The sequence below is a fragment of the Gloeophyllum trabeum genome, assembly GCF_000344685.1.
Source record: "Gloeophyllum trabeum ATCC 11539 unplaced genomic scaffold GLOTRscaffold_00001, whole genome shotgun sequence".
Classification (NCBI taxonomy): Eukaryota; Fungi; Basidiomycota; class Agaricomycetes; order Gloeophyllales; family Gloeophyllaceae; genus Gloeophyllum; species Gloeophyllum trabeum.
Window position 1 is genome coordinate 2152959 of NW_006920410.1, and position 19471 is coordinate 2172429.

At 51.4% G+C, this 19471-nt stretch overlaps 7 protein-coding genes and 1 non-coding gene across 8 annotated transcripts; 6 read left to right on the forward strand and 2 right to left on the reverse strand.

Moving 5' to 3' along the window:
- Positions 1-31: 31 nt before the first annotated feature.
- GLOTRDRAFT_135295 (uncharacterized protein) lies at positions 32-1658 on the forward strand (the record flags this gene model as incomplete). Its single annotated transcript, XM_007862819.1, has 3 exons — positions 32-372; positions 423-1230; positions 1283-1658. 3 exons carry the CDS (start codon positions 32-34, stop codon positions 1514-1516), a joined length of 1383 nt encoding a protein of 460 aa, XP_007861010.1. The 3' UTR covers positions 1517-1658.
- A 657-nt stretch (positions 1659-2315) lies between these two features.
- GLOTRDRAFT_113226 (N-terminal nucleophile aminohydrolases Ntn hydrolase) lies at positions 2316-6414 on the forward strand. Its single transcript, XM_007862820.1, has 19 exons — positions 2316-2448; positions 2514-2631; positions 2695-3084; positions 3136-3576; positions 3631-4153; positions 4205-4280; positions 4382-4385; positions 4671-4724; positions 4778-4877; positions 4940-5007; positions 5062-5120; positions 5172-5247; positions 5301-5400; positions 5456-5490; positions 5541-5648; positions 5696-5785; positions 5836-5925; positions 5977-6007; positions 6061-6414. The coding sequence occupies exons 1-19, from the start codon at positions 2348-2350 to the stop codon at positions 6291-6293; spliced, it is 2697 nt and encodes an 898-aa protein (XP_007861011.1). The 5' UTR covers positions 2316-2347; the 3' UTR covers positions 6294-6414.
- A 57-nt stretch (positions 6415-6471) lies between these two features.
- GLOTRDRAFT_t5 lies at positions 6472-6574 on the forward strand. The gene has a single exon. It is a non-coding gene; the product is annotated as a tRNA-Glu (tRNA).
- A 2676-nt stretch (positions 6575-9250) lies between these two features.
- On the reverse strand, positions 9251-11686 carry GLOTRDRAFT_135298 (uncharacterized protein; the record flags this gene model as incomplete). Its single annotated transcript, XM_007862821.1, has 9 exons — positions 9251-9540; positions 9603-9696; positions 9742-10000; positions 10059-10195; positions 10248-10293; positions 10350-10795; positions 10848-11030; positions 11077-11325; positions 11381-11686. The coding sequence occupies 9 exons, from the start codon at positions 11684-11686 to the stop codon at positions 9251-9253; spliced, it is 2010 nt and encodes a 669-aa protein (XP_007861012.1).
- A 1117-nt stretch (positions 11687-12803) lies between these two features.
- GLOTRDRAFT_124401 (uncharacterized protein) lies at positions 12804-15178 on the forward strand (the record flags this gene model as incomplete). The annotated part of the gene is made up of 12 exons (XM_007862822.1): positions 12804-13147; positions 13201-13351; positions 13402-13420; positions 13472-13668; positions 13728-13848; positions 13902-13985; positions 14040-14189; positions 14239-14297; positions 14348-14699; positions 14748-14838; positions 14885-15006; positions 15105-15178. 12 exons carry the CDS (start codon positions 12804-12806, stop codon positions 15176-15178), a joined length of 1764 nt encoding a protein of 587 aa, XP_007861013.1.
- Positions 15179-15558: 380 nt separating this feature from the next.
- Positions 15559-16757, forward strand: GLOTRDRAFT_109065 (Isopentenyldiphosphate isomerase). The gene is made up of 4 exons (XM_007862823.1): positions 15559-15797; positions 15855-16190; positions 16250-16363; positions 16418-16757. Exons 1-4 carry the CDS (start codon positions 15650-15652, stop codon positions 16570-16572), a joined length of 753 nt encoding a protein of 250 aa, XP_007861014.1. The 5' UTR covers positions 15559-15649; the 3' UTR covers positions 16573-16757.
- A 47-nt stretch (positions 16758-16804) lies between these two features.
- Positions 16805-17786, reverse strand: GLOTRDRAFT_102388 (uncharacterized protein; the record flags this gene model as incomplete). Its single annotated transcript, XM_007862824.1, has 6 exons — positions 16805-16962; positions 17014-17254; positions 17304-17342; positions 17396-17441; positions 17502-17700; positions 17762-17786. The coding sequence occupies 6 exons, from the start codon at positions 17784-17786 to the stop codon at positions 16805-16807; spliced, it is 708 nt and encodes a 235-aa protein (XP_007861015.1).
- A 914-nt stretch (positions 17787-18700) lies between these two features.
- Positions 18701-19338, forward strand: GLOTRDRAFT_32581 (UPF0041-domain-containing protein; the record flags this gene model as incomplete). The annotated part of the gene is made up of 5 exons (XM_007862120.1): positions 18701-18758; positions 18808-18827; positions 18884-18981; positions 19046-19065; positions 19118-19338. The coding sequence occupies 5 exons, from the start codon at positions 18701-18703 to the stop codon at positions 19336-19338; spliced, it is 417 nt and encodes a 138-aa protein (XP_007860311.1).
- Positions 19339-19471: the final 133 nt, after the last annotated feature.

Here is a 19471-nt window from a genome sequence, read left to right on the forward strand (position 1 = left end):
ACAATCGTCGTCACCATCGTCTGCGACAGCCATGAGCCAAGCTCCTGATGGGAGCCGTTTAGCGCGCCGCCCCCCTACGTGGATGCAGACAGGCGACCCTGTCGAAGCTGACGCTGCCAGACAAGCCATAGCGAAAAAAACGCGTAGAGGTTTCAATAGCTGGCTCCATTCGTTTTACCTTGGCAAGCGGGGCAAGCAGGGACTGCAACGTGGACTTGTAACTGAAGGACCCGACGATTCGCGAGAACCACCAGGAGCAGCGTCTTCCCGTGCATCGACTGCTGAAGACGTGCAGCTTGACTCCGTTCGTCCGCGAAATGAAAAGCCGAAAGACGAGTACCAATGGGCTATATTATACGAGAACCAGAGAGGGTAAACGCGCTCCTCATCATGCGGGACCATGCCCAAGCTCATGTACATAGGATCACCCTATTCTCATCCACATACTACTCCCGGCTCTCTCTGCTCCCTACCGACCCGCCGGCGTTCACTCTCCCGTACGCCGGCCCTTCCTCGTCAAGCTCGGGTCGGGAGGCGCGTCGCCACCAGCCTAGAATAACGAAGCTGTCCGAGTACCCTCTCCCAGATGGGACTTGGGAATGGGTATCTCAGTCTTGGATGGTTGACATGCGCGAAGATGGCGAGGTGCAGCATGACGGCTTCGAGTACAACTGGCTCTTTCGAAGGCACGATTGGCGCGCTCAAGTCGGGAAATTCAATGCTGGTGGCTGGGTTAGGAGGCGGCGATGGGTGAGGCTCATGGTCAGGAGAGCTGAAGCCATCCCAGGCCCGATGAGCAGCAACATCGAGATGGGGGATATCGACGATGCCGGGCCTGGCTCTGTTCGCCCTTCTCCTGCTCCCTCGGTACTTGACCCTTCATCAGACATCGAAGGGCCCGACAAGTCTATCATAATTGAAACCTGGCAGGGTGACGAATATCATGACTGGCAAAGATGTCATGCTGTCATGAGGCGACTCCCGCGGGACGGGCGTAAGCTGGAGTTGTGGGCATTGTGGTTAGGTCTGCCCCATCGGACAACAGTGTCGCCTGTTACATCCCCGCTGCCCGCAGGCGATGCTGCTGAGGAAACCCTGAAGCCGCGGAATAAGAAACAGTGGACAGAGGATGAAGGACCGCTGCCATCCGAGATTGCCTACACCAACCGTATCTCCAACACGGTCCCGTGTGCTCCTCTGGAATATATAGGGCCTGTCGTCCGGGCACATGTGAGTGTTGGGTGGCCGTGACGTACACTTCACTGTACTGACTTCGTTCTAGTTGGGACCGCTCCTCGAGCTGTTTGTGTTCCCGGATTCACGGGTACGATTCATGCGCCAGTTGGCTCAAGTAGGGTTGCTGCCGGACCCTGAATCAGAAAGTGGCAGAGAGTTTTGGAGTTACAGGACCGAATTTCAGGAGCTCATGCACCCGCCGAAGGATCTGGCCATGGGTAATGTCCCATCGCTGCCTCAAGATGAGGAGTTCAAACCCGTACGGGAACCTCGTGAATAGATACCCATCTACCCAATATTCACATACACACCATAGTCTCCGGTGGTTCTTGAATACGATACATGAGATAATGGATATTTAGTACTGTAACATATGTATATTGCCCGCTATTCGTACATCATAACGAACACCTTTATCGCCGTCGGATCCGCCTAATCACCGTTCTACGAACAGCATCCGATGTCCGAGCACTGGCAGAAGGTTGGCAGAAGCATCTCACTTGCTGTGTGCCAGAATGATCACGACCACGCCCCGACTGATATCACTAGGGTGCGGTGAATAAGTCGTCAGGACTTTGTAACATATGTTAATAACATGGCGCGCTCCGAAGCCCTTTTTAACAGGGTTATTAACAGTTAATAACATTTAGTTTGAAACGGGTTAATTACATGTTAAAAAGACATATCAACATTGTTAAAAACACTTTTGCAGTTTAAAATGCCTGGTAGGCCTCTACTGCACTCTCCGGGAGCTGTTTGACGTGCACTTTGCAAGCTGAAGTACATTAGGGGGTCTTTGCAACATGATGTCCCAGTGTTATTTGACTTACGGGTACGGTCCTCTACCGGTGCATGGTGGATTCCAGGCTGCCGATAGGGGGGGTTTTTAACACCCAAATTGGCCTTGCCTAGAGGGGTCTGTTAATAACATGTTATTAACCTGTTATTAACAGCAGTTTATAACAGTGTAAATAATGAGCGACTTTTACACCGCACCCTAGATATCACCGTAACGCGTCTCATAAATAGACGCGTCTGGCTCGCCCATGTATCCCCCCTTCCGTTAGACCTCTTCCTGACCTCTTCCTCCTCGCGCTCTCTCTAAGTCATCATGGCCGGCCTGCCTGTTGACTCCATCCAGCATCTATCTGACGAGCATCCGAAACCGGTCGATGTTCACTTCCAGTATGGTACGGCCGGGTTCAGGACCTTGTACGTTCCCTGCCATCGCTCAATGGCTTGCGAATACTTATGTGCTTCGCGGCCTCACATGACAGAGGCACACTACTGGACTGCGTGTTGTTCCGAGTGGGCATACTGGCTGGTTTGCGGAGCAAGAAACTGGATGGCAAAGTCATTGGGGTGATGGTGACTGCTTCGCACAATCCTGAGCCCGTAAGAGCACTATCACGCCATGCACAAATCGCCCAATAATCCCCGGCTTATGTGCGCCTACAGGACAATGGTGTCAAGCTCGTCGATCCCAGGGGCGAAATGCTGGAGTCGTCTTGGGAAGCCCACGCGACTGCCCTAGCCAACGCAGCCGATACGCCATCGTTTATCTCTGCTCTCGACACATTCATCAAGAACGCAAAGATCGATCTATCCAAGCCGGCCAGAGTCGTGTATGCCAGAGATACCCGGCCGTCCGGCGGTGCCCTCGTTTCCGCACTCGAAGATGGCTTCAAGGCCATAGGCGTGGACGCTCGCAACGCTGGCGTCACGACTACCCCCGTCTTGCACTACCTTGTCAAGGCGATGAATACGAAGGGGACTAAGGACGAGTACGGTGAAGACTCGGAGGGAGGGTACCTCCGGAAACTCAGCGGCGCGTTCAAAAAGCTGGTGGTAAGTGTGTACTGGGACTTATAAGTGAACGCGGCTCAGACTGGGACACAGTCAGGAAAGGCGCCCCTCGCGCCCCTCATCGTTGACTGCGCCAACGGCGTCGGTGCTATAGTAGGAGCTACTCTCGCGGAGCATCTCGGCGACACTCTGCCCATCATTATTGAGAACGGTGCTACGACGACCCCAGGTGCATTAAACAACCATTGCGGCGCTGATTTTGTGAAGACGCAACAAAAGCTCCCGCCTTCGCTGTCTTCCGTCCTGAAGCCGGGACAACGCGCATGCAGTCTTGACGGCGATGCCGATCGTCTGATCTACTACTACTTGGATGAAAGGAGTGTGTTCCATATGCTTGATGGAGACAAGATTGCTGCTCTTGTGGCTGCGTTCATTGTCGAGTTGGTGAAGGCTGCTGGGCTGGAGGGCAGGATAAACGTAGGGGTTGTGCAGACTGCGTATGCGAATGGTGCATCCACAAAGTACCTGTCAGAAGTAAGGCCTCTTTTTTTCCTGATTTCCTGGCGGCATCTCTGACTTGTCTTCAAGCGCCTTCCAGTGAAATGTGTACCTACCGGTGTCAAGCACCTGCACCACGCAGCGGAGCACTACGACATTGGAGTATACTTCGAAGCCAACGGCCATGGCACTGTCCTGTTCTCCCCTGAAACCAAGAAGCAGTTGACTTCCTATGAACCGTCTACGCCCGCCCAGTCCACTGCCCTGGGGCACCTGAACAACCTCATGGACTTGATCAACCAGACTGTCGGAGACGCACTCTCGGATATGCTGCTTGTGGAGGTTGTCCTCGCGCATAAATCTTACTCTGCAGTGGAATGGGATTCTCTATATTCCGACAAACCGAACCGACTGGTCAAGGTTGTCGTGAAGGACAGGAATATCTTCAAGACTGAAGATGCGGAGCGCAGACTCGTCAGCCCGCCTGGTTTGCAGGCGAAGATTGACGAGCTTGTGCGTAGATACGACGGTGGCCGGTCGTTCGTCAGGCCCAGCGGAACGGAGGACGTGGTTAGGGTTTATGCCGAGGCCACGGTCAAGTCTCAGGCTGATGGTGCGTTTCTGAGATATTGCTCGTGTCAAAATTTGGCTTATGCAAATGCAGAGCTAGCATTCCGCGTCGCCGGGCTTGTTTATGACGAGACTGGTGGCGATCCCGTCAAGAGACCGAAGGAGTTCTTGTGAGAGATGTTCACGAATACACTGTAAAGTATCACGAAAGGACATGACCGGCCGAAAGAACGATGGGAAGAAATACTGGATTGTACTTACACTGTACTAGACTTGTTCGAAATCATGACTCTTAGTATTCTGGATGGTCTTGCATGAACGTCCTCGGAACGGCCTTCAAAATGGTAACCGGGGCTTGCGGACGCGATCGCGCTCACGTCTTACGATCACCTCGTGCCTGAATACAGCTTGTCTCCGACTTGACTTTGCACTTTGACTTGACTGTCACCTTCTCACCCGCTCCCCGGCGGACACGTATATAAGCCACGACATAGCCCGTTTCCTGAAGTATCAGCTCTCCTCCACGACGCCGCCTTTCCCTAGCTTTCTACGACCCCCAGACCATGTGCCGCTTCGTTATTTACAAGGGCACGTCTCCAGTGCAACTTTGCCATGTTTGTTATGTAGGCCATCATGTTGAGCATCGGAGTGACTGACCTATGCGTAGCTCCTTACCCGTCCATGTCATTCCATCATCAATCAAGCATTTGACTCCCGACTTCGTATTGACCGACGGCGACCGATTAATGGGGACGGTTTCGGTGTAGGTGCGCCCGTCAACCTAGCCATTTCCATGTTGCGCTCGGAGGTTGATCAGCGTGGGACGTAGGCTGGTACGATTCTGTTCATGACGAAGAGCTGGGAAGTCAGCCTTGTATATTCACGTCCGTGACGCCGGTGAGTGTGCACTGGTGCTCTCAAGTGATGCATGTTCGACTTTGCAACTCTTAGGCATGGAACAACGTTAACCTTGTACGTCTGGCCGAGAAGATCAAGTCACCACTTGTATTGTATGGCTTGCGTCTCGTAACGGCCAGATCTTGCTACTGACCGTCTCGTAGCGCCCATGTCCGTGCAACCACCGCCGGATCCTTATCTCTTGACAATTGCCATCCATTCGTCCACGGAAAGCTTATGGCAAGTATCATATGTAGATTTTCCCAAGTAGGCAGCGCTCACTATGGATCTAGTTCATGCATAATGGTGGGATCGCCGATTTCCCGCGGATAAAGCGTAAGATCCAGCAGACCCTGCCTGACGAGATCTTCAATGTTGTCAAGGGGAACACGGGTTCGTATAAGAGTGAAGGGTTGGGTTTATAATTTATCTAACATCATGCCTGTAGATTCGGAATGGGCGTTTGCGCTCCTGCTGTCCAAGGTGAAACATTAAACTTTGAGGTTTCATGGCACTAGTTTGACACCACACAGCTCCCAGACGCCAATGCCCACAGCTTCACCACTAATACTCTCAAGCAAGCCATGCTCGATACCATCGCGCATCTGAATGCACTTGCCGAAGAGGCGGGTATCGAGGAGGTCCGTTCATCCTTTATCCCAACTTGCCCGTCTGACGCCCAGTGTAGCCGAGTCTGATGAACTTTTGCGTTACTGACGGCGAAAGCGTGATTGTTACGAGGTATATCTCATCAAGGCAGGACGAGGCAGCCTCTTTGGTAGGTTGCATTGTGTTTGAGGAACTATCTCGTTCTGATTGGGTCATCAGTGGTTCTCCTCCGGCACGACCTTCAGCGAGTACGCTCCAGGTGGACATTACAAGATGTCAAAGGCAGACAAGCGAGAGAACATCATTATGGTGAGTGCTAAGCTATTCCATCCCGGCGCTGAAGTCTGACGCTTAGCGCAGATTGCCAGCGAGCCTCTGACATTCGAGAAAGGTAAGCGTTCGAATCACCTTCCAATCGTTTGCCCGTCCAATAACGCCGTCCAGCTGATTGGATGGAGATCAAGACAAACAACATGGTGGTCATCACACCGAAAATGAACCTCTTGCAGATCCCTATCGTCGACAAGTTCTACGTCCCTCCCTCTGACCCGGCATTCCACAATCGCGGCACGAGATTTGCAGCGGAGAAGGGGTTATTGAGTCCGCGCAGAGCGGTGGCGCCTAGGAGTATGTTGGACTCTGAGAATCCGGCCATGGCTCCAATAGCTGTTGCATGAATTCCTGAGGTACACCGTTGATGTATGCTCGGTTCTTAGCCCACCTGTCGTGTGATGAGACCGTCCGCGTAGTGGCATCCTTTTGACTATCGATGGCTTCTTACAGATGTGCGAGTGAGCTCAGACCGTGAGGAGTCGTCTGACATGATGTACTGGCTAAATATATCCATAATGTCAGTCCGATATGGTGTAGTGGCTAACATTACCGCCTCTCATCGTTAACGGCTTACGTAAGCGTTACATAATCGCGGTAGCCCGGGGTTCGATTCCCCGTGTCGGAAACTTTTACTATCATTTGGGTAGTTTTGCAAAACTCTCTGTAAATCGACGTGTTGCGCTCAGTTCGCTGGCTCTTGCGTCAGAGTTTTTTCATGGCATTGTGTAGCACCCTTCTATGTACCCAACTGTGATTTTCTGTATTTTAATACGTGGTGTAGAGGATGCTGGACAGATGCCGGCGTGTGCAGGGGGTTTTGCAAAAGTTTGTCACGCGTGACATCCCCGCGAGATCCATCACGATTTTGTCACGATCCGCCTCTCGAAGTTTTGCAAAACAGCATCGCTATAGCTACATCCTCAATCTCTTCACAATCGGGCTGCTTGAGTAGCTCAATGTATGGTACACCAGTATAGTCCAAAAAAAATCCCGGCAAAAAACCATGGAATGAGTACCAGATCTAGGTTTCACACGGTCTGTAGGCGGTTGCAAACATCCTCCTCTTCCTCCCTCTCCATGACCACTCGATATTTCCCTAAACCAACTTGACAGAGGGTATCTAACAGTCTATATCTACATGCCTAAAAAGTCTCTGAGTTTTTTAATTTGGTATAGAGCTCTCTCTAGGGGCTGCGGTAGTTTTGCAAAATTTGCAAAACTACCCAAATGATAGTATTACTATGGTGTGCAGCACTTACTGAAATTACCTTGCGATCAGCAAGGCATCTCGCGCTGCGGGAATGCGTTCACTGTTTACATGTCTTTTGACTTGTTTGTATCTGTTGACAAGCCACTCAAGGCAATGATCGCGCTTTCCTCTACATAGGAGAGAGTTCGTGCCCTCCGAGTCGGCTCGCTACATGGTCGTCGTATAAGACGTCGGTGGTTCGCTTCGGTCTCATCTTACGTTCGTCGCATGTCTGACGCTAATGATCGACTCTGGATGACACTACAGTGCCTTTTGAGTGCCTTGCATAAGAAACTGAACATCGCATTTCCACGCGCGTTGTTTGTCCGCGCCAAATATACCCTTTTCGGGTATCGGCAAATGTGCGGCAAAGACCCATCGAGAGGGAGGCATACAGCTGGGGGCAGAGTATAATGATTTACAGCTCTTAGTGTAGTTGTAGAATATACATTTCATGGATTCTCTGAAGCCTTTTGAGCACTCTCGGGGCGTCTGCGAGTCCCTGTCCAGCAAGCGGTCCCGCGAGAGGCCTTCCGGACCTGCCCGAAAAGGGTATATTTGGCGCGAACAAACAACGCGGGTGGAAATGCGATGTTCAGTTTCTTATGCAAGGCACTGTAGTATACCATATTTCGGAGAAATTTGGACCCGTTAGTGGCCTATCTGTTACAGAAGTGCTCGCAGTCACTGGCTGTACGTAGTTACATTCCAATCTGTTAGCCTCACCTTCCCAGTAGATGGGTACCTCATTTCCCCTACCCTTTGTTTGTGTCTAGCAGGCCATCAGCCCCAGTGAAGAACGACAGATTTCTCAGGTGTTTAAAAGGTATTAAGTTTTTAACATGTATTTTACTACGTTTTTAAACTATCACCTTGACGCGACGTGAGACGGACTTTGAACGGACTCGCACGACAGCTTGCCTCTGGCTATGACATCACGATGCAAAGCGGGTCTTGTCGCCGACTCGCACTCACGTCTTCGTCTAAGTCATCTCGCGCTAAGTCCCCACTTGCAACGGATGGTCGCTGGCTCGTTCGCACCACCAACGTGTGTCTGTCTCATCTATATTCGTGCTCACCATCTCCTCCCGTTTGTAATGACCGTCTACTGGCTTTTCACGAGGGCTAGCATTAGCCAGGCTACAACATATGAAGCTACTTAGACCAAGGCTACATGCTCTATTTTGGCTCTCTGTCCACATTCATCTTAGCCATCTTAGTGTAGATGGTAAATTGGTCTTCGGATTATTGTGTTGCATTCTGGGTTCGATTCCCCACAGGTGCTTTCTAATTTTGATTCTGTATATGGCCAACAATATTGCCCGCAGATTGTATTTACCGTGTCAGCAATCGGCGAAACGATAGAGAAGCTTGGTATTTTCTGCACTCAGCAGCCGTTCCGCGGCTTACTTATTAGAGTAGGGTATCACCAATTTTGCTCCGCTAATGCTATGTCCTGATCAACAAGAGTGGTGAGTCGTGGTGCACTGTGGCCCCGAGTGGGGTATAATTACCTTTCCGGGCTCGGCTGCCTGCGCGAAGAATTCTGAAAGTTCTCTATCGTTTCGCCGATTGCTGGTATTTAGATGTATTTTGCTTCGGGACATGGTCCGAGAGACTCCGCGACTAAATCCATATAAATACCTCAATTGAATTTAAACTATCATCTCAGATTTTATATGTGTTTAGAGGCATTTCTCTTCAGATATTCCTCAGAAAAGCTTCTAAATACATGAGAAATCTGTCGTTTTCCACTGGGCATCAGCGGGAGCAGGCAACACATTTCAGCTATTTCCCACAGTGTTTGAGGCAGAATAACCCTTCTGGGCAGCAGTTTGCCAATTTGGGAAGGGTCGATTTCATATTCCCCTCAATTTTGAGAATTTCGACAATCCCTCTTGGGAATCGCATTTTGGCTAGAGGGATCATTTTTCTAATTTTACCTGAATTTCCCACATACGCTGTCACCGAGAGGCGGTGGCTAAGTGGCGCGCACCATAGAATCTGAGCATTCCTGGAAGGTACGCGATAACTGAACTCACTACACGTACATTATATCCGGACCCATCGTCTGCCCTGCCATCCCACCAGTCTCGCAAACAGTTCGTCCCGACCGCCAACCCACCTGAATATTTCTTCCCTCTCAGCTCTTGCGTGTCGCTCGTTGACCGAGTCCATCCAGCGTACGTGGAGGCCTTTCATCGGGCCTACTTTCTTCACTGCACATATGTCGGACAGCGCAATTACTACTTTGGCAGTCGAAGACATGAGCGGGGTGAAGAATAAAGTCGTGTTCGTCAGAGTAATCAGCCCTGGAGCTTTCGCATGCTGTGCAGGGAAAGCTATGGAACGTCAGAGGTGATGCCAACCGCCTGCCTCTCAGTGAGGTAGCGACGAAACTTACTGTGTGTTTCGATTTGCGCATCCGGAGTACTATACACAAATGCGAGACTAGGTAAAAGCGGTCCCGGGGGAGGCCAGGACCCGGACTGTGACCACTGGCACCTATGAGCCTCATGCATATTGATGAAGGTTCATCTCACCTGCTGGCCGTTTACCAATCGACGACTACCTTCAATCCACGCTTTACCTGCGGCGACTCGCTCCCCCCATTTTTTCCATTTCATATTATTGTTTCTGTCACCTGGCTGCTCGGAGAGACCTGGTGACGGGGCAGGAGGGTTGCCGCTGCCCTTCCGTTTATGGGGAGGCCGTACGTCGAGACCGAGAGCAACTCGATGGGATATCAAGTCCATGGCGTAGTCCGCATCCGTTGGCAAGCTACATAAAGGAGGTGGCATTCTGTGTGTTCGAGGCCGGTCAGACAAAAGTGACCGGCAGACATTAGGTATACACAGACCTAGCTCTCTCGCTCGCGGTCATGGCAGCCAAAATAGGCGTCACATGCCAGAACGCCATACCGCAAGCTGCGTATGCACCTTTCGCCAAGTATTTGGCAGGTACGCATGCTGTAACGAGGAACAATGCAGCGAGCACCTAACGATATTTTCAGGATGAAAAGTGAAACGACCGTCACAATTGCACTTACCAAAATGAATAACCAAGAGGCCTGAGGACGGCGCCACAGGAAGAGGCTATAGGGAAGCGCAGCACAGTTAGGCTGATGCAGGCCAACGCATTACTAACGCACTTCCGAATGCGCTCATGCGTGTCTGACACTTGGTCCATAATAAATATCACGGTACTCTTGATGTCTTCAACCTCTTCTTCCTCACTCTCCTTCTCCAATACAGTTGTGGTCTGTTCTGGTTCCACTTGGATCTCCTTTACATCTTGCTCCGGGGAGAGGGTGTCGCCACCAGCGTCAAAGCTCTTTTTAGTCTTGTACGCAGTCAAGCGCGTGACAGCAGCGAGCTTGAGAAAGCGCCATAGCTCGTTCATGGCAATCGTTGGGGGCGCGGCTAGCCGCGTCTCCACTTCCTTAGCAAAGGCGCGAGCTCGACCTACCTCTCGGCGACGCTGTCGCAATTCCGAGAGCGTTGGATATGCAAATAACTTGCGCCTGACAACCGCATATCCTACCCGGAGGAAAAGAGAGGGTAAAAGAAAGTTATAGTACCACAGCACCCAGAATAACTACCACTATAATGTTAGGACGTTCCGCTAATGAGACTGCGGTAAAACGTACTATGCAGTATTTCAAGCTGGTGTGGTACTGTCTCCAGGTTGCGAGATACCACAGTTTAAGGAAGAAGCGTTCATATTGAGGTGCCACGGCCAGGTATAGCCGTTGGGTGGCTAGTCTGAAGCGACCAATGGTAAAGGTGGGACGACTCGGTCTTTGAGGAGATAAGGAAGGTATTATATATTTCTAGAACTATGTCAAGTAATGATCCACTAGAATGTATGCTACGCACAAGCGCAATCCGCCTGGATAAAGACACATCTTGGTCGTCTTGTGAAAGCCGTGGCGGTAGCGGCGGAGGGGCATCCGTGGGAGTCCCGCTCGCAACAGAAACCCACTCTTCACTGCTAGAGCTGTCATGATCAACTCCAGGTATTCCGGATCGTATTTGTTCAGGCCCAGCTTCACTAATGGTCGGCACTGTTGATGTCTGGTCTTCGCCGCCTGTGACACTTTCCTGTATCCTCACCTCAGAGACGTACTACATTCGTTGTCATACAAAACCATTTTTAGTAGAAGCAAGGTGTGAAACGCACAGCAGAGAATAAATTGAGGAATCGGTCGATCTCTTCGTTATCATATATGGCCCTCAATTGCTCCTCGGAGAGTTCCTCTCCTTCGTCGGCAGGTGATGCTCGGTCTGGGTCCGGTGTCGTCGCAGATACATTCGGGACGCTCTCCGTGCTGTCCCTCCAGGTGTCACCAGGCTCCCTAAGGGATGGGTGGACGGGAGGCCTCAACCGACTCTGAGAAGTGGTTCGCGATGTTGCAGTTGAGGTCGCGGAGGAATCTCCCAAAGACCCTGAGGCGTTATGGTTGAGAGGTGCAACAAACCGAGGCATTTCATGCAGCTGTAGTGGCTTTGCTCGCTATGCGTGCGAGCCGTGAGGGGGACTGCAGGCACGCCATTGCCAGTGTCCGAGTCCCTGGCAGTCCATGACGCGTGTGAATGGCCATACACGCTTTGGAACTCAGCGCAAACTCCGCGAATTATTAGTCGCGTCGCGCGCCTTCAAGCTTATCCTGCATCCTTGCCGCGGCAAGATCAATCTCTAGGTGTCCTGCATAACCATAGGTTCAACGCGCTTCGAGCTGTTGCTGAGGCTAGCACTCTGCAAAGAATAAATCGAGTCTCTAGTGCATATACTGAACGTGTCAATTAACGGGTGATCAAATGTTTTTTTCTACGGAGTTACTGTCTCGGAGAGACAGCGGTTTTGGCTTGCTATGGTAGTGCCCACATGTCGTGTGCCAACATGAGACTGATCCAGCCTTCTAGGCTTGCTGCTACGCTTGGATCCAAGTCTTCCTTCAAAAAATTGCCAAAGCGATCGGTCGTGACCGCTGACATACCTCAATTATGCGATTTGATTGCTGAACCAGAAGAACCATTAGCACTGAGACTGTCGAGTAATCTTATGGTGGGAGTAGTCAGGTAAGCGTCTATGTAAATTCGTTAACTAAACGGGCCGCTTATATGACTCTGTGCCAGAGTGTATAAAGGTAGCGGCCATAAAACTCAGATTGCAGAATCGCGTTCTCGACGCTTCTCAAATTTCAGTCAAACAGGAACTCTTTCTTGCCGATGTTTCAACGTGCTTTCATTCTTTGAAGAAAGCAGTTCAAGACCTTCAGTTAAATAGTTTGCCAGTTGCTCAGCTTCAGATGGGACAGTCGAGCGTCAGGTCGGCTGCATCGTATCTCTACCATACGCTAGTGACTCAGCCTGCTTATTTTTATAGACCCGATACTGTAACGTTGCAAGCAGATCCGGGAGCAGAATTCGCCGTTAATTTTGACCACTTTTTCGCGGTATGCCTAGGCCTCTTGCCTCGTTTCATGAAGCTAACGTACGCAGGAATGGGACGAGGTTCTTGGACAAGATGGTAAACGTATAATGAAAGTGCCTACTATACCCGTCAGGCCGACTCAGTATTTTGTGTTTGGCTACCAGGTAACATGGATGGGGACCAAAATGACGGCGATTATGGCAAAGCGGGGGCAAAGTCGAGAAGGAAAAATAAGCAGCAGTCATTGTCACTCGCCGAAATTGCCAGAGCCGCTCCCCATACCCTCGAGGAAAACTTGGAGCAACTGCTATCGACGTCCTTCGATGCTTCGTTCAATGTGAACGGCGCGGGCGACCTTGACCCATCATCCTCGCAGATGGATGGCGGCTTTGGTTTCGGCTTTGATGATAACCCCTTCGGCGGGCCAGATGATCTGGACCTGGCTGGCATAGGGGAGGAGCTCGCGAAGGAACTCGGTGAAGGTTGGGGTGTCCCTGGTCAATCTCATATGCAGTAAGGCGGCCTCCTATGCTAGCAGCTCGACGTAATACTCACTTCTCCGATAGAGATGCTAATCTCGATATCGGCTTGGAGATTAACAATGCTGATGCTGACATGAACCTGGGGAATGACTTTGTATTTGGTCTGGACGAGCAACCTCCCAATCCCAACGGTCTTCAAGATATTGATATGCAAAATCGTGAACTACCCGATGATGTGGGCTCTCGTCACTGTTTCCGATGTCACATGCCACTGACCTTTATCAGGTTCCACATATAGGTGAAGGTCTGTTAATATGATATACTCGAATGTATAGCACATTGACGCACTACAAAGGCGTCGGCCCTGGATCACCCGACAGGACATCCAGACTAGCTGACAGCCCCGTACCTCTGCTCGAGCAAGGCATACATGAGACCGAAGGACAAGCACCCGGTCTGGTAGCCCCAGAACTCGTGTCAACGACTAGGAAGCCGAAGCGCTCTCGTTTACTTCTCGATACCCGTACGGAGCTGACGGATGAGGAGCTGCAGGTCTGTATCCCACCAGGCTCCTGCTAGGATTATAATTCAATCATATTTCAATATTCCAGGCGGCCCGGACCAATTATCTCCACGGGCAAAACCTTCTAAGAGATGAGCTGGAACTCAGGCGTTTCGAGAAGGACGGCGTGAAGATTATCGAGGAGATAATTTGCGGAGTTCCGCGAGCCTGTAAGGGCATCATTTCTCATGACTCTTCTCATATGAACATCGGTCATCCCTAGTCACCTCGCAAGCTCTAATGGACTTTTGGTCCCAGACCCTGAAGGTCCAAATTCAAGCTCGTTTTCCCATGATGGACGCAGACGGTTGATATTGTGAACCCTATGTGACTTCTCGAACTAATCATATTATGATGTCAGATGGTCCAGCAAGGAAACGCAGAAGAACCGCGGAGGCGGACGCCGAGGGACCTCTTAATAGACCTTACATCGGGGATATCGAGGGCCAGTTCGCGGACGTTGGTATTGGAATGGACATAGATGCACCTCCGGATGTGCAAGATTACATGCGTATGTGGTCCGGTTTTCACCCCCACCACCTAAGACAACCGTATTTTAGAGCAATATGACGGAGAGTACGGCGCAGCCTTCGGTTCGGGACGCATTCGTTCATCTGAAGTAGCCTTATTCTTGCAATTACTCAGTCAACGGATTAACATCCTCTGTAGGAACCTGGTGAAGCACGTCGAGCGTCCCGTCCCCCGAGTGGTCTTGGAAGTTACTTGGATCTAGGGGGAGCACACCTTCCATTAGGCAGTTCTCAACGAAGCTCCTTATTTCCTTGGGATAACGCTGGGCTGAGTTCTTCTGCCGCTGGAGGTCCATTCGGTTCACTGGGCTTCGGCAGTGGCAGGATGAGCGTCGGTCAGGTCGATATCCAGCTAAGGCGCTCTCGCTCCGGCAGCAGGAGGGCAAGTTCCGTGGTCTTCGATCGGATGGGTAGCGTTTTTGGGGACGTGCGAATGTCACCAATGATTGGAGATTTACAGAATGGAAAAGACGACGACTTCGTGTTTAACTGTAAGTCGTGCTCTTGGTTAAGACAATTGAAACGAACTTTCCTTGCAGTGCCAGGGGAAGATAGACCCGTTGTGGATGATTCTCAGATATCCGAGATGAATCTCATGACATTGGAGAGGAACTCCCATAACTTCTTAGAGTAGGTGTGAGATCTTCCCATGGTCTATCCAACTTATCTCTCGCAGATACACCAAGATGCAACTACAAAGTCTACCACTGAATGCCGATTCTCTGACCTTTGACGACGTCGTCCCGAAGGATACTAGTACGCCACATGTCGCGGCGGCCGCTTTTTACCATTGCTTAGGTACGTGTGTATTTCTTCCTCGACTGCCTTACCGTCCATAGTCTACGTCGCTGCTCCCTAACGTTTACGGTACTCCTTGCTTGCGCTCCGATGGACAGTTCTCGCTACCAAGGACCTCCTTCGCCTTGACCAACCCGTTCCGTATGGCGCTGTCAAATTGACCTTCAAGTAAAACTTGCCTTTCTGCTCTGGCCTATCCGCCCGCTTTCTACTGGATGTTTTTTCGGGAACCATTCTGGACGCTGCGCTGTGATTGTCTGACCCTGTGCTGTTCCTGCTCTGACTTGCTGTTTCTGTCGCCCTGTAAATCTCGGACCTCTGCTCGTCTCCTGCTATCGTTCTTGTTCGCTGTATTTTGCTTCACGTATAATTTCAATGTAATGCTTGTTACAATAGAATTTGAGATGTCCGTTGACAGTAAGGAACGATGCCGGAAATGTGCGGAGACGGGAGGAATGCAGTGCTTCATGATATGAAACCACGTGGCCAGAATAGAGAGCTGGGGGAAACGCGATTGGTCGGAATGACTTTGATCTTTGGATTGAGATGTTTGTTCGGCACGGCCGCACGTTATGGGGCCACCGTAAAGCCCTTGTCTCTCAAGCCTCGGCCATCACACTGCCCTCTCTCCCATCGGACCACCATGTCGCGCGCCGCTGAAGCTGCAAAGGCTGCCCTTGCCAGCATTGACCTCTCTGGCTATGACGCCGAACAATCCAGGCTCATGGATGAGCGTTGTATACTCGTGGACGAGCAGGATCGCGCGCTCGGAGCAGCGGACAAGAAGACCTGTACGTGGCTGTCGTTGTACTCTAGCTGAAGCTGTACGGACTGACGATACCCTATAGGTCATCTAATGGAGAACATTAACAAGGGTCTTTTACACCGCGCATTCTCCGCCTTCGTGTTCCGGCCGTCGGACGGGAAGCTCTTGCTCCAGCAGCGGGCGTCTGAGAAGATTACATTCCCGGATATGTGGACAAACACATGCTGTTCACATCCCCTGGACGACTTTCCCGAGGAGAAGGAGGAGAAGGACGCGCTCGGTGTGAAGGTGGCTGCTTCCCGCAAGCTGGAGCACGAGCTCGGTATCCCGCGGAGCCAGACGCCTATAGACCAGTTCCAGTATCTCACTAGAATACACTATCTGGCGCCCTCAGATGGAAAGTGGGGCGAACATGAAGGTAAGACAGTCTCGTGCGGTGTATTATTGGAACGTCCGAGCTAATCGGTGCTTGTCAAGTCGACTATATCCTGTTTTTGACTGCAGACGTTGATGTGACGCCCAACCTGAATGAGATCCGTGACTACAAGTATGTCGACAAGGCTGAGCTGCAAGCCATGTTCGACCAGCCAGGTACTTATTCTTACCTCTTACATGACATGGAGACATTGCTGAACACCATCTTAGGCAATTCGTTCACCCCCTGGTTCAAACTGATTGCGCGAGATTTCCTGTTTGGTTGGTGGGACGAGCTGCTGAAGCGGAAGAACGAGAAGGGCGAGGTCGTTGCAAAGAGCCTCGCAGGTGTTGCCGACGGCTCCAAGGTTATCAAGATGAATTAATGCATTCTCTATGTTGAGATAGACATCCTAATACTGGCATCCGCTTTTTGTGTAGAATGTAAAGTTAATTATCGGGGTCCCTGGTCACTGCTTGGGTGGGAAGTATACAGATATATTGTTCTATGTTGCCCGGTGGAAGATGAATGCTACATACTGTTAATTGATATGATACAGTTGACCAAAAAGGCGCCCAAAACACCGAAGATAGGATACACGGCTTCAGTCCATCTCGTCAGTCAAGCGTCCCCTTGAATATCCATATCTCCTTCCGCCCGCCGAAGCCCAAAGGACCTCGCCGTGCAAGGGGCACGCAGGCGTCCAACTTATATCCAAGCTCGTTTATATGTTTTAGCACATAACTCACAAACAGACTCTTATCCACATCGGCTGCTGAAACATGCGATGAACGTGGATAGGGCACCTTCTGATCGAGCGACCTACCTCCAATCACACCCCTTTTGAGCTCGATGAGACAAATATTTTCCTCCGTGACCCTATCGGATGCAATCCTGCGCGGAAAGGCATTGCGTAGCGCTGTACCGATCGAGTCGCGGATGGTACCCGGGGGGTCGACGATTGAGACTTTCTCATCGGAGCGGGAGAAGCAAACAGAGAAGAAGTGGACGTGAGGGTCACGAGCAGATTCGCCCCGGTCCACAAAGACCAGCCGTGGGGGTTTGCCCTAGGTGGACGTTGGCAAGGGGAGGAAACGAGTGGAAGGACAGACGCACCCGACTCCCGATGTTTACCGAGGTACTGTAATGATAGCCCTGAGATCGGGCACTTTAATGGGCTATAGCCGTCTAATCATGGACGGACGTACCAGACGTGCCAAGAATGAGAACATCCTACACAACATTCTTCGAACCCTGTATAGTGAACACAGCACGACTGAGAAGAGATAGTTCATAATAACTCGGCAAACCTACATGAGTTTCTCAGTACCGGTACTACTCCAGGGAGCCCTGCCGAAAACTACGCGCCATCGATGGTCCTTAGCAGAGTCGGTGTCAACTCCGTGAGGCCACATAGGAAAGACCAGTTCCCGTAAATCGTCTAGCATATTTTGGTACCGGACACCTTCGAAGCATATCTCATTATTCCCATGAAAAGACATCAATAGATGTACTATGTAGCAAGCGGCAGATCAGACATGATGCCCCACCGGCGTGGAGTAGCGATAATTTACCAGGCTCCCAAACAGACTTGGACATTGAGTTAGTCCTCTGTCGCGTCATCTGATTTACGGGTACCCTCGTAGAGCTCCGAGTGCTGGAAGTAGACCGTGACCGCGGGGTAGGAGGGCGCGGTGTCGCGGGACGTGTGTTACTCGCCGCTGATCCCGGGCGTTTCTTCATCGCTGACCTGAGCGGCACAGCTGTCCTCGTATCCCTTGCTTCTCGATGTTGCGTACTGATCCTCGAGCTATGTTTTGGCCTCTGGAGGGGCGGCTGCGCCACTGAATGCAGAGCGGGTCCGCCGTAACCGGGATAGACACCATTGGTCGGACTATGCAGGGGGACGGGAATGTTCTGAGATGGTACATGGCCAGGTACATGTCCCCAGGCAGGCGGAGGAGGATAAGCACCCTCAGGCGCATAGTATGCCGCGGGCTGCACGCCAGGGAAAGGATAGTATTGGCCTGGTGCGGGCGCGTATTGCTGCATAAGGCTATGACTCTTTCACGCGCGCAGAAGCGCAGGAACAAAGGAAAGGCAGAAAGGGCAGGTGAAAGCAGTGGGAGGGGGAGGACGGCATCGGGTGGGCCCTGCAAAAGAAGAGCTGCAACGTGCATTGCTGCTTGCCTTTTCCAGAATTACATACGCGCCCATCACCCCCGGTCGTGCCCACTGTCGGTGTCGACGGGCTGGCACATCCCCCGAGTAGAATACAACGGCACAAGGCATGGAATATGCGCAGCCTACATGGACGCAGAGAGCAAGAAGCACAATCAAAAGGAACGCCGTTGTCGGTCGTCAAGCCCGCGGGCTGAGGCGGGGTTTGCCTGGTTCGCTCGACTCGTAATGTAAGCGGCACCCACGGCCAGATCCGAGTCCGAGCCAGTGCTTACTGCTTATGCTCACTCTTCGCTGCTCTCTCCAACTTACTCACTTTCCTTCCAGCACCCATGGCTTCGACATTCGTCAACTGGCTGCGTTCCCCCAAGGCTCGAGAGTATTTCTTCAGTACGTCTCTTCCCTTTACCCGCCGATCATTCATTAAAGACCCGTCTAGGCACACATTTCTGGGGACCAGTGCGTTCTCACTTCTTGGTTCATCCACCGGCATTAAGACCGCGCCTTTATGCTAGGTAGCCAACTGGGGCCTTCCATTAGCGGCTATTGCAGACCTCAAGAAGGATGAGGAAGTCATCTCTGGGCCGATGACCACTGCTCTGGCATGCTACTCGTGAGTAGCACTCGTGTGAGCGGCATCAAGCTTTCCTTCTGATCTTTCACTCCCCCTCTGCTAGTATGGTCTTTATGCGTTTCGGTGAGCAACTTTGCTGCACCATCGTGAACTCCCACCTGACTGGAACACGTAGCATGGCGCGTCCAACCTCGGAATTACTTGTTGTTTGCGTGTCACGCCACGAACGCGACCGCTCAGTCCGTGCAAGGCGCAAGATTCGTCAACTACTGGTACATGGGCGGCAAGGAGAAGAAGGAGCCAACAGGTGTCGAGAAAGTGAAGGGGGAGATCAAGGAAGCCGCGGATATGACACGAGAAGAGGCCAAGAAAGTAGCAGCAGGGCCAGCCAAATGATCTGCGTGCGTTAGATGCGTTTAGCTTTCTTTGGACAGTTTATAGGATCTAAAGTTGATGAGATTACTGGTACATATAGTGTCCACCTAATACAAAACCACCCTGGACTAGATGTCGTCCTAGTGACGATCCC

Bases quoted from the DNA above. Each gene is read 5' to 3' on its own strand.
- GLOTRDRAFT_113226 (XM_007862820.1), top strand. From the start codon at position 2,348: ATGGCCGGCCTGCCTGTTGACTCCATCCAGCATCTATCTGACGAGCAT. The intron at 2,632-2,694 runs GTAAGAGCACTA...GTGCGCCTACAG, and splicing joins CTTCGCACAATCCTGAGCCC to GACAATGGTGTCAAGCTCGT. The intron at 5,491-5,540 runs GTGAAACATTAA...GACACCACACAG, and splicing joins TTGCGCTCCTGCTGTCCAAG to CTCCCAGACGCCAATGCCCA.
- GLOTRDRAFT_109065 (XM_007862823.1), top strand. From the start codon at position 15,650: ATGTCGCGCGCCGCTGAAGCTGCAAAGGCTGCCCTTGCCAGCATTGAC. The intron at 15,798-15,854 runs GTACGTGGCTGT...GATACCCTATAG, and splicing joins AGCAGCGGACAAGAAGACCT to GTCATCTAATGGAGAACATT. The intron at 16,364-16,417 runs GTACTTATTCTT...ACACCATCTTAG, and splicing joins AGCCATGTTCGACCAGCCAG to GCAATTCGTTCACCCCCTGG.